This window comes from Mercenaria mercenaria, chromosome 9 (genome assembly GCF_021730395.1).
Source record: "Mercenaria mercenaria strain notata chromosome 9, MADL_Memer_1, whole genome shotgun sequence".
NCBI classification, from domain to species: Eukaryota; Metazoa; Mollusca; class Bivalvia; order Venerida; family Veneridae; genus Mercenaria; species Mercenaria mercenaria.
Window position 1 is genome coordinate 48279344 of NC_069369.1, and position 18233 is coordinate 48297576.

Here is an 18233-nt window from a genome sequence, read left to right on the forward strand (position 1 = left end):
TATAAAGTCACCAAATAGCCCAGAACTGTCTATTCAAATGCATCTTTAAAATATTCAGAACTCGTCGTTGATGATAAAAAATGGCATGGTAGTTTTTAACGCCTTTCAACCAACGGAAGTGGATTGAGCGCGGTTTGAAAACTGAAACTCCTACGCATTCTGGGAACTTCGCTTTTTATACCTATATCGCGGATTATGTCGTTTCCATTGCCAAGCCGTACTCAATTCAACTTCCTTTGGTTGAACAAATGACGTGGTAACTACAGTAACTGTTGCATTTTTTCTATCATTGGTAAATTCAGAATATTTAAAGGAGGCATTGAAATCGAAGGTCGTAGACTGTTTGATGTCTGTATATGTAAAGAATTTCAAATAGGATAAGATATCAGTCAAATAACGGTGGGTAGGCAACTGGGTGGCTATATGTCTGACCACATGATATCTGTGATTTTATCACCAGCTTGTGTAAAATGTGTAAAATGCGACAGTGATAGTACAACAGCCCCAAGTGGACGTCATAGTTTAAAAATATTCCGTTTTGCGATGTGCATCTGGATAACGCTTTCTTTCTAAAATGATGAATATTTTTTTACTATGACACCTAGGAAAACTCTCTACCGGTAATCAGATAAAAGAAAAATATTTACATTATTAATGTCATTTCAAAAAGTATTTTAAAAACTACTCTTTTGCATTTAAATGATTTTCTTTTCATCTTTTTTACATCAAAAAACTTAGCCAATATTAATGAAATCTGATGATGTTTTAAACTACGTTTAAAAAAACCCAGACATCTGGCGACATACTAATCGTTCGTTTCAATTAACAACGATCGAAACTTTCATTGCATTTATGGGATAATATTTATGAAAAACGCTTTGATATTTAGGTAGAAAATATGCGTTTAGCAAATTGTCCTTTCACATTCATTTTATTCATTGGTAGATCCAACAGCCTTCAGTAATACATAAGTATAGACAATATTTCAATCCGTGGCAAAGAGGTTGGTTGACAATGTCAATCACTGTCGTGTACGTGCATGCGAGTGTGCGTGCGCGTACTCTATACTTTCATGTTAGAAAGCCATGCAATCTTTAAAATCATTAATCATGACCTTCTACCGACAAACCAAAGACTTAAAATTGTATTAGTAGCTTCCTAGCTTGGCGTTCAGCATCAAAGGTATAGAAATACGACCGGTCAGCCGGGAGTGATTGGGAAGGGTTTATGTTACGTATTATTGGTTATTTGAGCATTATGCTCACCGCTACAAGCAGACAGCGTCGTTTAAATGACTGTAAAAATGTTAAAAAAAAGATGCTAAACACACACATCATCCATTAGATAGCAGGCCGAAAATGAAATACCATCACAATCTTTTTATATTGATCATATCACACTTACATGTATTAGGCACATACATAGGCAATAACGAAATATGCATGGTTCATTTCAGGTATTTATGTCTCAATACAAACGCTAAATGCAAAAATGAATAGTGTGTAACTATGACTTGTGTTTAACCATTCTCAGTACCCAAAGTGGTTAAAGAACGCAAGAGCCACATACTGTTTGACATTAATTGGTTTTACTTCTTATGTCCAGAAAGTCAGCGATGCAAACCTCAATCTGAAACGAAAGGCTGACGTTGGAATGGAAAAGGCTGCACAGTTATGGTGTTACAAATAACGACATTATGTTTGTTTTTTTTTTTTAAAAAAACACCCTCTTTAGTGAGGTTATTAAGTATTGACATTTTAACCTAGTTTATAATATCTCCAATGCAATGACTGTGTTAAATGAAATCTTCATTTGAAAGATGTGTGATCACTGCCGTAAACACCGCTCAAGCACGTCACGATTTTAGTACAGATATCTAAACAACAAAAATATTGTCATAGTAGATCTAATAGTAAAAAAGAAAAAAAAATGGAATGTAAAAAATGTATTATTAATCAAATCTTTATTTTTTGTAAAGTTTGACTTTAAAGATAGTTAAACTTTATAGAATAAAAGTAAATAAAAGTAATAACTTTATTTACAGTAATATATTTTCTAATACTGTAAGAAAAACGTGAAATAATATATCACACTGAAACACAACTAAAAAACTTCTAGATATTTGCAATCTTTCTGGCACTTAAAGAATTAAAAGGTTTACCTTCGTTAACTTAATTTACCAATTAACATTGCTTTAACAGAGTTGTCACCTGGTCTAAGAACTACATTCCGTTTTGCCAAGGTTGTAATTTACTGTTATAAGCCCACGTGGATCAAAGGTTCAGTGTGAGTTAATACAGATGGATAGGCTAGCGTCCGTCGTTCGACTAGCTTCGATATCTCTTTTGAAACACATTGATAAGGTAAAAGATAAAATGAATCAACAAAATTAAAAGACAAATATTAGGTCTTACTTTTAAAAATAGTTAAAGCACTTCACTTCAAATTAATTAGGGGACGTTAGGAGAAACTACAACTAAACAACAGAACTATTAAAACTACGTATACGACTACTCTACATGAACCTCTAGATGGATGAGCACTAAAGTTGTTCTGTAGCATCCTTTGACATAAAGTAGACCATTCTCAAGGGAGTTCACATGACTTACCTTATTGTTTGTAGAGGACACTAGTACAGAAAATAATGAATAATCTTCTATATGTATATTAAGTATCATGAACACCGGAAATGACAACATTGTTTGGCCGTCTGGATTTTGTCAAATTGAAAAAATATCACTCTTAATTAATGGTCAGTTAAGATTAATTTTATTTGCGTGAACTTATTTCAAATCGAGCCTGCAAATCCTGGTAAGAACATTTAAAAAACTGCTTAACTGACTCCATCTTGGACCATTCCCGCTGCACGCTCCAGGCTTTTTTATATCGTTTGACATAAAATTGTATGTTTTTCTTGAAATTTGTATTTTGATAACAATGGCGGGTCAATTTAGCGTAAGTTAGTGAATCATGATATAAATACTTTCTTTCAATAGCTAAGTTAGCCGTCCCAATTCCAGACAATTCCTAAAGTTTTGTCGGGCCGCCATAAAGGTATTTATTTGAAAGGAAATAATGTTATATATTGTGTTGTTTTAAATGCCAATTTCAACAAATTTACTTCTGTCGATTAAGCAGAATTAGGTCATATGTAGATGCATATACAGGCAAAAAACGCGAAATGTATTTACTATTCTGGATCAGATAACTAATTTATAAATATATGTTGACTCTGGTTAACAAAGGAAACAAAAGAATATTTAGGAATTTATCCTAGAGTAGATATGCACGTCACGCACACCTTTTTACATGGATCAAGCCACAGATATGACTATGCGATTAAATGAAGCTTTATATTCTCATTTAGTAACATTTTTTGTACATTTTGTGTTAGACACCTGTATAATACGGTTATCATCTTCTATTTATCCAGTGATTGCAAATTTAGTTTTTAAACCAAAACCTTTGCTATAAAAAGAAATGGGAGGAACCTACTTTCAAATGGTGGCTGTTACTTTTTTTATTTTTTTTATTTTTTTATTTTTATTTTTTTTATGCAACAATTTTCATCAGGGAGAGATTTTCAAGAATGTATCAGAAATAAGTTTTAGTCATTGTTTCCTTGCTTCTATAGCAATTTATGTATATATCTATTTCCATTTATGGCACATGTATGGCTGACCTTTGTGGTTGGGGTGCAAGCCCCACATATAATTTATCATACATTTGGGGATAAATTCCCTTTCCCGCTTAACTCAATCGTCCTCCATCTCTGGTTCATTTTCGGAAGTCAGAAGCTTATTGCGGAGAGCAGGTTTGTACTGGAACAGAATTCAGGTTGACTGCCCGCCGTTACATAACTGAAATTCTATTGAAAAATGACGTTAAACCCAAAACAAACAAACAAAATAAATTCCCTTATGTCCACACATCTGCATCTGTTCTTGTTCAATTTAATGCCATTTGCTTCTAAATACACTGAGGGAAGTACCCAGCCCCTGCAAAGAATAGCATATTTCAGTAATTTGGGTATCTTTTTATCAGTAACCCGCAAATTCTTTCATGAGAATTTTGGCCATCACCAAGCCAAGACTGTCGTTGTTGAGTAAGATATGGATTAAGGAAACAGTATTGACATGCTTGTCCACTGTCGATATCAACAAGGTTAACATGTCTGTCATAAATATTATCATCACTGTCATGTTCATTGTCCAGACAACCTGGGCTCAATTACTGGTCATGGTTTTTCCTGATTTTCAACAACCAGTAAGTCTTCAGTACTATAAGAAACATCAAAGGCAGTTTCCTCATCATCCTGTGACCACTCTGATTTGACTACTGAAATCTTAAAATCCCACTCATTATATGAATAAAAACAAGGTATCAAACTGCTACGGTGACAGTAACCTTGAAACTTTTAAAGTAATTTCTCGTTTTCAGCCTCTTTACCAATTAAAAATAATATTACTTGATACCAATTTACAGATTGCACTGCAGATGTCAGGCATTGTTTTTTTTTTTTTTTTTTTTTTTTTTTTTTTTTGTTTCTTTTCATTTTCTTTCAATTGTTGATTAATATGATTACTCTAAACTTTACAATTTAACTAACTAAATAAATACACATTACTTGTGAAATACATGAAAAAAACTTGATGTCCTCTATGTTGGTGGTCAGAAGACATAATTAAAGGCAAGCAATACCTGCTTGGATCAAATCGTCTGCTACAAAGCCACACATACAAACCATGTGTTTAGCAGCTATGGGTCTATCGTCTATTTAGAAAACACAAACTAAGACATATTAGAAAAACTTCAACGGAGTAAAATATGACAAAAGTGTACCTATATACTACTATCATTACAATCAATTGGACCATGACGCTCTTGTACAGCAACTAGACCTGGTTATTCATGTTCAGGTTAAGCTACAACGATGTTGATATACCTCACTGACATTATCAAAACACCATATTTTTATGCTTTATATAACAGTGAGTAAGCGCAAGTTTACCTATTATATATAGAAATGGAAATCACCCCATGTCGTAATGTAGGTTTGCATGTACATGCACTTATTATTTTCTGTTCGCGAAAGTTGACTGGTTTTAATGGTTTAATAAATATAGTATCATAACTAATAAAAGCGAAACATACATAGCAAACTAGTAACGAACTCAAAGAAATAATTATGATACATGATTATGTTGTTCAGCTTTTCTTTAATATCAAAAGAAAGAATACCTTTAGTAAATGGCTGTGACTAAATACAGAGTTGGTGCGCCCGAGATATATTACAGACTCCGGTATATACCGGATTAACTAAATTTGAACAAAAATACCTTAAATGTATATATTTTGTAACCATGGTGATTCTAACCCTAACCTTTAGTCAGTATATTATGCACATTATACACTAAATGCGTGCGGACATGCAAAAAAATGAGTATTTTTGCCGTGTGTTCCATTTGATAATAATTCCGCGCACGCGCTGAACGCCTGCACCAACTCTTCAATGAGAAACATTCTTACTAGTTAATTGTCGTGCGTTAGACAAGATTTTGAAAGACATTTAGATATACAGCAAGCACGGTTTCATAGTCAAAATAAACCACATTAAACTCCATAGGATCAGTGATTTGTAATCAAATATTAATTGTTATGCGATTGAATATAATACATTACAGACAAAATATTGCAATAATATGGTCAAAGTTCGTCAAAGCTGGAATCATTTAGCAATGGAACTGATAGCCCAAGTGCAAGTGTATCATAGATACACCAAAATGTTAAATTAATTTCAGAACAAATTTTGCCATAAATAACATAACCTTCATGGTTATTTTATTTTTAGAATAATGGTAATTGCTATAAAGACGTTTTGTGCGTGTAAATCTTATATTCAAACTCATTTTGTACATTAAAAGCTGGTCAGGTAGAATACTGATGATTGCTTTCTAATGTGATGTTTCTGTAGTCTTCTTGTGATGAGTGCAACAAGGAAAATGACAGCTCCTACTAAATGCATTCCTGCTGAGATGTAGAATATCGAAGTATAAGAACCGGTTTCATCTCTGATATATCCTATAAAATATGTAAACCACAATAAGGACACCCATTATGTCTAGAAGAAATTATCATGATACACTTACGTTAACTTTACAAACTAAAGATTTATATTAATCTGTTTCAACTGTGAACGTGTTATTAAACCACAATAAGGACACCCATTATGTCTCGAAGAAATCATCATGCTACACTTACGTCAACTTTACAAACCTAAAGATTTATATAAATCTGTAACAACTGTTACATTTAATATCAAAAGAATTCTTATAAATTCGATGTATATGTCCTTTATTTTTACATTTTATGGCAGTGCGTAGTACTGATGGTATTACAGAAATTCTAATGACTTACCATATACTGGTCCTGAGATCACTTGACCAATACCATTCAGTGTAAAGAACATTCCCATGGCAATCGGCAGTTTGTTTGAGCCTACAAGTTTCAGAGTTATTCATGTTAACATCGATATACTCATTCCTAATGGTACGCCAACAGCTCCAGATAAAATTATTATATGCCATCGCGATTTGACAAAAGCAAAGCAAAATACTAGGACGGCAGATAACATGGCATTTAGAAACGGCAATAATAACGATGGTATGTATTTAGACTGTAGTATTATGCCAGGGAATAATCGTCCGGTTATACTCAACACATTCATCAATAGCAACCCTAATGACACGTCATCGTTTGTCATTCCGTTGTCTAGATATATATCAGCTACAAAGATAAAAACCACAGTTAGAGACGGAGCTGAAATGACCATTCCCATTACATAAAACAAAAAACTTCTATTGCGCAGGATTTGACTGATGTTTTTACAAAACGTTTGGCCTGATTTACTTTTATTCGAAGTAAAAGATGTATTTTCTGTTCCTTGCACAATGACTGTCTTGGTTTTTGTTTCCCCATGTTGCACTGGGTACTGCTTAACATAAACAGTATCAGAAGCTTCTAAAGAAGAATTCTGTCTTAATTTTTCTATCATAATGACTTCTCCGCTGTATTCTGTCTTTACTTGAAACCTTGTTTGAAATTCAATGATTTGGTTTGAATCCGCTACACATCTTGGGAGCTTGTTGTTGTTTGAGTTCTGTTTCCAAAGGATACAACCAGGCACTGTGTTCATACTTATCGCTCCAATTATAACCAGCGCTCCTCTGAATCCATACAGGTCACTGAAAGATAAAACTAGATGTGTTCGTAGGCCACAGGTTGTCTTCACTTGTTGTCACTGTACAACCAGTATGTTAATCGAGGACGATTCTCTGAAATCTATTGCTTAGAAAAGTTATGTTAAGTGGATGATAATTACCAGTTATACTTTGCACGGCCTAACTGTACTTTAAATAGAGAATAATAGGTTAGTGCCGTAGATGAGAAAGTTGATCTGGCGAGGTGGAGGATGTTATCGGGTGAGCCGAAGGCGAACCTGATAACGTCCGGAGCCGAGTCAGATAAACTTTTTCCATCTTAAGCACTAACCTAGTATTCTATTTATCTTGTCATTACTTCATTTTCCGATATTTGGCAATTTATTTTACAAAAATAAATGTGCGACAACCGTTTTAATGACGTCATATTCGTAATAACGTCACTTATATAATGAAGTAATCACCGACACCGTAATGTGCTTACAATTAAAACTTCTTCGTTTTCGAATAAAAACTCATTATTTGACCACTCATTTTCTTAGTTTGGACATCTCCAACACAATGGTGATAGTTTCAATGCAAAATTTCTTAAGACAACAATATCATTCATAAGGTCACATGATCAGCTGACCTATATCACTGGTCACGTGTCAACTGACGGTATATCAAGAAAGATATACGGCACCCTGATATCGGGTCGAAAATACTGCAAGTGACAAGATAAATTATTATGTCCTAATTCAAATCATTAAGTGCTTTATCTTTTTAAGTAACGGTTACATTGACCGACTCCACTGGACTAACAGACTCTTTACAAAAATGACCCTCCTCGGAAAATGGACTTCTTCTTCTTGACATTTGTATATTCAGAAAGGAAACATAGCCTTATACCACACAGTTACGGGGGACATTGATATAGTTGGAAAATTATACGTCGAAATTACGTAATGTTGATATTGCCCTAGATCCACTTGGGTTAATAGGCAATCTCAAACTTGATTTATGTAACTTATCTATAAGCCAAGTTTCATTTTAATATATGTAAGATAAGATTATTGAACGCACACCTTTCTATTTATAGTAAGTTAAACTGTCATAGTAGTTTCAATAACCATGACTATAAATTCATGGTACACAGCGACGTATACACCAGTTATTATTGCTGCAATTTTCGTGTCACTTTTTGTTTGCAGCTTGAGACACAAGTTTGAACACATCTTGTTCAAATTGTCACAAGCCTGCTGTAAGCTAATACATCCACAAACAAACAAACACATACGTTAAGGCTTTATATAAACATTTTTGACAAACTAAAAGGCCATAAATTTGCTATCACAAGTATGTAAAGTCACAAAGAAACTTTTAGGTTCACAACGGTATGTTCATAATGCCTTTTGGTCAAATACTTCTTGTAATACTCCAATTGTATCCGACGCACATCTTGACTGACAAAAGCAAATTTATTTAACCCACTCCTGTGGAAAAATGGGCATATATCATTTTGTAACTAAAAGAATATTCTGTCGTTCTTACTAATCAGTAGATAACAAAATTTGTTTGTAATAAAAGCAGCTTAACAACACTGCCACCCAACTTCTCTAAACTTCTGTTAGGTTTATGTTACCAAGACAGCCATAGTTATGAAAGCCGGCCGAAAACTAGTTATTGGATTTGCAACAGTAGGTTTTGCCTTGCATTAGTTTATTAGTTTTTGTGTATTTTTGTTCGCCAATCTGTCTTCTATGCCAGTGTTCTTATTTCCAATAATGCCCATTTTCTGTCAACTAAAGCAACCGCATATTAATAATAATATGTACCAGCTGACGTTGAAATGTGTGCAAAGATGAAATGTGTAACACCTCTCACGCCCCCTAGCACCGGCTTAAGCGGAACTCTATTACACATATGTTGAATGGACAAATCCCAAAGGACCATAAAATATAACAACACTGAATCCAAAACTACGTTTAGGTTGTGAAGATGGTCAGTAAGTGTCATCAGCTTATTAACAATCTGACAAGTATCTACAGTTAATTTTCTATTCATTTTTCTTTTCCAAAATAGTTCAATTTGTGGTTCGATGTTGCGGAATCACAAAATTTAATTGAACTGAATTTAATGCTACTTTATTGTTTACTGCACAAACACACATAAAAGACCAATATAAAGACTTTTACAGAGAGCACATGTATCACTTTAACTGCAGAAAAGTATAATGGAATCGGACCTTGTCATGCTTGTACCCAAATCTTTGTGAACAATTCATATATTTTTAATGTAAATTCGGACGAATCAATAGAAGAAGCAACTTCTTTGTTTTCCTTCTTATGTTTGTTTAGCATTTTTCTATAATATTTAATTTTAAGTATCAAACATTGACTTAACAAAGAAAGGCTAAATTTCAGATAGCTTAATTATCTTATTAAACTAGCAGTAAAACCTTGTAATAGCTAGTCTCTCTGCAAGCAGTTAGAAGTTATAGCAAGCAGTTAGAAGTTATAGCTACGTTTCAATCCTTATTACTGTAATTAATATAATTTAATACAACATTTCCAATTAATGCCTATGTCATTTCGCAGTAGAAGATGCATACTGAAAATCAAGAGAATCATTTTCTACATATCAAGTACTTTGAGAATGAATGTACCAATCGAGGATTGAATTACCTGAACCACTGACTAAATGTAGCTTCTTTTGATTCAGAATTAGCTAATCACTACACGATCCAGTCCAAATTGATTAATTCAATCTTAATTCAGCAATCCAATTAAATGGCATTACTTGTTATTTTTGCAGTGCAATGTGACAAGAAATTGGGACACAGTATTTTACATAACAAGCAAAGCAGTTTATATCCCTTGAAGGCATAGATCACAACAAAGTAAAATAATAGCAGACTTGGGTTAGGAGACAAAAAGTTTGAAAAACACATCTCTGTTATTACAGAACATTATATGGACATCCAAGTTTGAATTTAACAAATTATATCAAGACGTGTTAGAACCGAAATACTGATCGGGAGAATCAAAATAAATCACAGTCAAGCTTCTGCTTTATATCATTTTTACTCGCTCATATCATTCGTAAATAGACGTCAATGAAATAAAATACAGTATTAGCTGAAGAAAATTTAAGATATTTCATGATAAAAGTAACTCATCTTCACGTCAAATATCTTGTTCTTTCGTTATCTGCGTCCATCCTGTTTCATTTCGTGATAACGCATAAGTATCTTTGGAAATGTACTGAGTGAATCTTACCTTAGATACCTCATCAAATACGAATATACCATGCCGCCTATTCCAGCCCCTGTAGCGTGTATTGACAAAAATATATAGCGTTTCTTGCCGGAGAAGTGCTGGCTCATGATGGCTGCAGAGGAAATAAATCCGCAGGAAAAACCAAAGCCTTCAACAAAATTGAAAAGTTCAGTAAGTATATCATACATGATTCATTTGGACATTAGAAACGTTGTCCAAATAGAGATTTTCATCTTACTTCGACACGTACTGCGGACCACGGACTGCGGATTTACTATAGGGGTTTTCTCAAACTGTGTATGAGGAAGTTATGCATATCTGAACAGTGGCATATTTAGCATCCGGTTCTAATGCCGTAATACTGTTTCCATTTAAAATATCTGAGAAAGGCAGTTATAAGATTTATTGTATATGAATTGCCGATATATTTTGTCTTACAAGTATTCATACAGCGTGGGAGCATAAATTGTTTAACCTTTTACTTTTTATATTGCTTTTTGTTTAATGCATCTATTCAAATTTTTGGACTACCGTATTTATGAACAAGAAACTAGAGGATCTGTATCAATCTTATTCTTTTTTATTAGAAGTGCTGCAACTTATTTATATGTTTGCTGTCAATTTCGTGAAGTCCTATCCAGTATTCGCTAGCAGTGAAAACGGTTGTTGATTCAACGATCAACATACCTTATAATCTAGGATTTGAACCAATGACCTCCTGGTGAGAAGACAGACACTCTTCCCCTGCGCCGCAAGAGGTTCGCCTATTTTAGCTCAGGGGATCACAGCAACATATGTTGCGTAGAAGATCACAGCAACATATGTTTCAAGTGATTACTTATTATATATAATTGTATATTTGGTATCAAAGAATGTATATAGTGTTTATGAAAAAACATGGTGTTTCGTATTATTGCATTCGCGACGCTGAACTGCTACGTACTGTACGACGCACAATTTTGAATATGCACGATACGATGCGTGACATTTTAACGCACCGCAGTAAAAAGAATGGCGCACGTGCAATAATATATAATTAACCATTTCAGAACCTACAATTCAGTTTTATACGGTACTGAATTCATTCAGTTTTGTCCGGCCATCCTATCGTGATATATATGATGGCTACATTACGGTAGGAATTAGTTCGCTATACGGATATAAGGAACCTCGGTTATAAGGAACAATTTTTAGAGGTCCCAAGCTGTTCCTTATAAGCGAGGTTTACTGTATGCATATGTTCGAAAAAGGTACTCGACAAAAAGGCTTTGTCAATAATGATAAAAGGCTAGTCTCGACTGCTAAGCTGGTTGTATCAGATGACCATATAGAACTGGTCAGATGGTGCCATTGGGGTTAACTAGGCCAAAATATAATTTTGTTGACAATTCTATGCGTGACTGGCCATAAAACATTTTGGAATATGATCGAAACTTTGACCTTGGACGCGCCCCAGGCCCTTTGTTCACAAAACAATCTTCGGTCTCAGCTGGGTTTTAAATTGAAATTTTTACAGCAAGTTTTAACGGTAATTAAAGATTAAATTCCAGCTGAGATATGACAATCCTTACTGAATACTTACTTGAAAATAGTCATGAATTTAAATCTTAAATTAACATGCAATTTTGATATCAATAAAAATGTTCCATTATCGAAAGTATGACTCAAAATGTCAAAAAATGTCGTTGCGTGACCTCAGTCATCAAGACCGAGCCTGTCATGATCATTTTTCAAAATTTGATATCAGATTATGTTAATACGAAGTGGCTATACCTTTTTTATCACTTTAAAACATGCTGATACATAACTGATTCAGGGTGTTGTCGCTAAATTATGGTAATGTTTCAGATAAGCTATTCTTTTTTTATTATTATTTTAAAACATGCTGATACATAACTAATTCAAGATGTTGTCACTAAAGAACATTGTATTTATACTATGCAACAACAATTAAGCGGACTTTCAAATTTTTTTCACAATAATATTTTGTACTGCTTTTTTTTCTTATCTTGTTGCTAGGAAAACAAGTCTAGGAATCGTATGGACGAACACAAATTAAAACCAAACTGTTTTTATTGGAGTCGCCATTATCTTCAAATCCATGTTTCATGTTGTACTTTTTTAATGCATGAACATATTATTTAAGGTGAAGTATTATCGTAGCACCGTGGGTTCGAACATATCGTGTAGTTCGAGTCGTACGAAAAATAGGTAACGCCAGAAATGTCTCGATATCAAAACAAAATGTTAAAGCAAACGGATATTGGAAGAACATGCTAAAGGCTGAGTATTTAGATGACATCTGACATTTGCGATTACGTGTGTTAAATTTAGCCTGTTCACTATTCAAATATTTTCAAACGTATGTATTGTATAATTATATCACAATATACTAATTTCTACAATGAAGGCAAAAGTTACTACACATATAAGTAAAAGAAACATATATATCATAAGTATGTTTTCTTTCTTGCGAACCTTTAAATATTTTGAGAAAACCCCTACTGTAAATACGCAGTCCGCTGTCCACAGTCCGCGTCGAAGTAAGTTGAAAATCTCTGATAATGCTGATTGGATTTCAATAACAAACTTTAGGCGTAATTGATTTCTCTGCAAGAAAACTCCTTTCCTCTTAATATATGATTTAGTTTTACCTCGGACTAGTTCTTTTTTTCCGATAAATATGCATGGATAAAATTTGAAAACTAGCGTATCAATTGAATAAAGAGCGAATTTTATGTTGAATTGGCACGTTATATGCAATTTTATTTCATGCATAAAGCAAAAAAAAAATATCCCTATATAAAAAGCTCTTGCTACCAAATGCTTTACTGTCATATTTCAATTATGTCCATATGATTTTTTTTTAAGTTCAAGTCACTCAAACACTGTGAAAGAGCGCCGCTAAGTTCAAATAACTCTTGCGGAAATGGAAAGCTTAAAAACAAGAAAGCAAGTATTTATTTTTTGAATTTTCTGGGCGGGCTGTTGTAATTTTTCCGGCTGACAATGCAAAATGTTTGCTTTACATGTTCTTAAACACCAATTTGGCAGCGATGTTTTACATATAATATACAAAAAAAAATCGTTAAATTGTTAAGTTAGTGTTTGTTTCATTTGTATATCGTCATTTGAATGGGCATCTGACCACGACTGTGAATTGAGCTTAAACCACCTGACCTTTTGAAACCATTTAATAGCAACGCTGTCAATTTCAATGAAATTGCTATATAAATATTATCAAGTGATACAAACTATGTACAGAGTCGCTGTAGAAAGAGAGAGACGAGTACAGGTGAATCATTAGATAAAGATATAAGTATGATAGTTTCTCCTGAAGTTGAAAAGGATGTTATTTCTGCTACATGTACTATGTCTCGTTTCATTATACATGTAGCTGTAATTTTTACAATCATAACGTTCACGGAAAATCCGTTGGTATGAGAAGCGTTCGTGAAGAACATACCTTGTGAGCAATATATCACACTTATATACATGGTAAAATGACTTGTCCAATTAAAATGCATGTGTTACATTTGCCATTGAAATAAATAAAACTTACCACTGAAAACGCCTACCGATATAATAAGATACGTCACGGAAGATGCAAAGAAGCATGATATCAAACCTAAGCTAGCCACAAGGGAACCTAAAACTCCTGTCCCCATCAAGCCGATACGGTTGATTAACGCTCCAGTAAATATACCTATTGATGAGACGATTTTAGATAAGCCGTTGTGGACAAATTACATCTGTACTTTATACCTGGGGACAATCACATTATATATAATTAATAAAATTACACATTACTAAAACATATTAATCAAATTACATGTGACATTACTCATACTTTGCAAATTAATTAATAGATTAATAAAATGACCATGGCATGACACTGCCACTGTAATACACCAACAAAATGTGAATGCATTTTCTGCATGATTGGAGGAAGTAAAATATAGTCATGATTTAATTATCTGAATTAAAATTAAACATCTAAATTCGGTTCAAATATTAATGTTTGGCATTCCAAAACTCAAACTTTATAAATACAGTATAGAATTAACCTCTCGCATACATGCACGTGTTTCTACTACATGAAACTTAGCACTTAGATTTTTATAAGGTTTTCTGCAAACTTTAAAATGTGCCTAACTTATTTTCAATTATTTTTACACGCATGAAAAAAAAAGGCAATCAGCAGAGATAGGAATGTTCTATTTTTAAACAGAAGAATCTGTAAATTTCAGAACGAAATAAAGTTAAGTTTCATTTTCTTTTAAATAATTCATATAATTTAAACAAATGATGTATGGGATTCAATAAACTATACACAGGGAGTTATTACATTATGCTGAATACGAAAAGAAAATATTTTTCATTCTTTTTTGTTGTTTTGTCTTCTTAAAGCTAGAATCACACTGCCACGGATGGGCTTGCGGATGAGTTCTGGATTCCCATCCCCGGATTGCTCCGAATGTGTAAGGGGAAAAAATGGGTTTGGCGAATTTGTTACGTTATAAATCTCTAAATCAGTCGTGACAGAACCTTAATTAATCTTATGAGAACAGAAATAAAACCGTAATAGCTCGTATTATTTCACCACAGTGATTGTCATCCGGACTGTTACGATCTTTTAAGATCTGTTACGATCTTTTCAGACTTGTAACGGATTTATTGCGGATATATTATTCGTAGCAAAATTTTGAGCATGTTCAAAACTTTGCACCCTTGCCCCCGGATGCCCCCGACTTCTGCACGGATGTAGGAGTTCTACGGATGCATTGCGGGTGCTATCCGGAACTCATCCGGAATTATACTCTCATGAAACCAATTAACTATATATATATCATAAATACAAACTTATATGTAAACATGATACAATTATATACTAATTGTTCCATTTTATAAAAATGCTAACTTTTAAGGTAATGTGAAATGAATTATTTATTTCCTTAAATGGAACGCATTGTCATTAATAACTTTTGGTAAAGTGAATGAAGTTGTCAATATGTTACAATTTTTTTCAGTTATGTTTTAGATATCCCTAAACATTAAAACGTGATCTGCAGGCGATAGTGTCTGACATTTTTGTTTCACAACGTGACATATGATTACGTGTTCAGATAATCGCAAAATTCAACTACCCAACTACGCAAACTCCGTATATTGCTTGTGAATGGTGGTACAACATTTGTATGTAAACACTTATTCCGATTCAACGAGGAAAACAAATAAGACTAGCAGTTTTAGTATTTTGTAAACCTCCCCCATCTCCAAGGCAACATCTTATGGAATATAATTATATTTCTAAATTAATGCTGTTTGCCAGAGCATGTGGTCATCTAGAAGATTTCATTTACATCATTTATTCATTACATGACCGTCTTCTCATTGAAAATCCTTAAATGCCCCTTAAATTGGAGTAACCTACCAGATCCAAGAGAAATTGCCAAAGTTGTTGATTGTATGACTGCCGTTTCCGCACGTGAATTGTTGAATGTGGCCATAACGTCAGTAAAGAGAGTTCCGATTGAGTTAATGAACCCGATATGAAGAATCATTATCAAACAACAAGATATGAAAATGAACACGCTGTGCAGTTTCCTGTAAAATGTATTATATACTTGAAATATGCAAGCAGGGAATATAACATATGATTTTCATAGACACTTTAAGAATATTTTATTAGGTGAAAACTCGTTTGCAAAATTTTCCTTACACCCATCTTGATAACAATTTCATGACAAAACGACAATATAAACTTTAAATGAGGCTCCATCAATACAGAGAATGGGTTCTAGTTTGATCAGCTATCCAATATGTACACTTAACCGATATCGTATTTAAAAGTTACGTCCGTTTACTTTTCATCCAAATTAGAACAGAATAAAACAATACAAATTGCCTTAATAAAGTCGTTTGTTTCGCGATGTCTGTTTCCATCTTTTTACAACCACACAATACTTTCTGGAAAATCACAATCATAATTTAATATTGTACTATCGATGTGAGTTAGTAGGGGCCTCCGTGACCGAGTGGTTAAGATGTCTGACTAAGAATCACTTGCCTCTTACGGGGGTTCGAGCCTCTCTCGGGGCGTTGAATACTTCATGTGAGGGACCATCAAGCTGGTTAACGGAAGAATGGTGGTTCTTCGCATGTGCCCTTCCGTGATTAAACTATGCCCTGAGGGGCATCTGGGGTCTTCCACCACAAACAAAGTAAGAATGTCGCCATTTGACCTATAATTTTGTCGGTGCGACGTTAAACCCAGCAGATTAAAACAAAGTACAAATAATTTGACCCGCTATGAAATGTTGCGTATATATTTAACGAACGCGATGAATCTTATATTTTGTTTATTAGTTTATTGTTGGATTTAACGTCACACCTACACAATTGTATGTCAACTTTCTAGCTTTAAATTGTTGCGGAAGACCACGGGTGCCCCCTCCGTGCATAATATCATCACAGGCGGAGATCTGGGTAGAACCACCGACCTTCCCTAAGCAAGCTGGATGGCTTCCTCACATGAAGAATTCAATACGCGTTGTGTCTCTAAACAGCCTGGTCAAACATTCTTTTATTAAACAGTGTTATAATAATTATACCAAATGCATTAGATAAGTTGTCATGATCTAACATTTTCCGAAAATTGTGAGCACATTCCTGTAAATACCAGATTGTGTTATATGTGTTGCAAAAGATTATTTTACAGTTTTAACGTCAAATCTTAGGAGTGATAGCGAAATGTATTATTGTAGTTACACAATTTATAACATACATTTAGATAGTCCTGTTGAGAATGCATACTGGCGATAAAAAAAAGCTGCCTTATCTATTTTTAAGATATATTGGGAAAAGTAGAAACTCCACAGGTCGTTCAACTTGACGAAACTGAACATGTTACAGGCTCGGTTTAATTGAGCCTGTTTGTGGACAGTAGTGGAAATGCATTCTACCGTTCGCGCCCAGTAGCCAAAGGTTGAGAAGAACTCAACATTTACAAATGTTACAAAAAGTTTTAGAGACATCCCCAGATGTATTCAGACAGTGGTGCACATGGAACTTTCAATGATACACTAGTGTGTAATTTCATGAGAAGCGGCGTATGACCCCCAGTTAAGATAAAGGACTTGCCAATGGGCCGACCTAAACAAAGTGGAGTTTAAGAAAGGGGGTCTGCATTATACAAAATGGAATTTAGAAAAGGGATATGGCAAATGGCATATCTACATTCTCCTATGGTTAGTTTTTTAAGAAAATATGGGGCTCTAATTAATATATATTATCAAATGTCTATTGTTAAACGTATAGTGATTGAATATATTTGGGCTCATTCCAAAATCCAACAACCGGAATCGTATTCATTGCAGGGCCTACGCTCATAAAAATTAGTTCTGCGTTTGACACTCGTTCAGTGACATTCATACACTTTCTTAAGTTCTTAATGTATCAAATTAAGAATTATTAGTAAATTGTGACAGCTATAAAAATAATTATAAGAATATTAATTTACGTACCGAATACGAATTTCTTTTTGTAAATAATCCATTTCATATCGACGTGTATCAGCTCATATAGATCCGAATATCAAAGACAATCACGCAGTGATATCTAGTTATTTAAATCAAGTACGGGAAATAAAGCCCTAAAACCATCACTTAATATATTTTATCATGCAAGATAATAACTCGTTTAACTTGTAAGCAAAAGAAGCAAATACCATGCTTTTAGGGATGTCCAAGAT

The 18233-nt window shown here is 33.8% G+C and overlaps 1 protein-coding gene across 1 annotated transcript; it reads right to left on the reverse strand.

Annotated features, from left to right (window-relative positions):
• Nucleotides 1–4932: 4932 nt before the first annotated feature.
• On the reverse strand, nt 4933–18082 carry LOC123547056 (monocarboxylate transporter 7-like). Its single transcript, XM_053551350.1, has 6 exons — nt 18007–18082; nt 15915–16087; nt 14043–14186; nt 10481–10628; nt 6418–7244; nt 4933–6081 (listed from the first exon to the last, which is right to left on the reverse strand). Exons 1-5 carry the CDS (start codon nt 18036–18038, stop codon nt 6518–6520), a joined length of 1224 nt encoding a protein of 407 aa, XP_053407325.1. The 5' UTR covers nt 18039–18082; the 3' UTR covers nt 4933–6081; nt 6418–6517.
• Nucleotides 18083–18233: the final 151 nt, after the last annotated feature.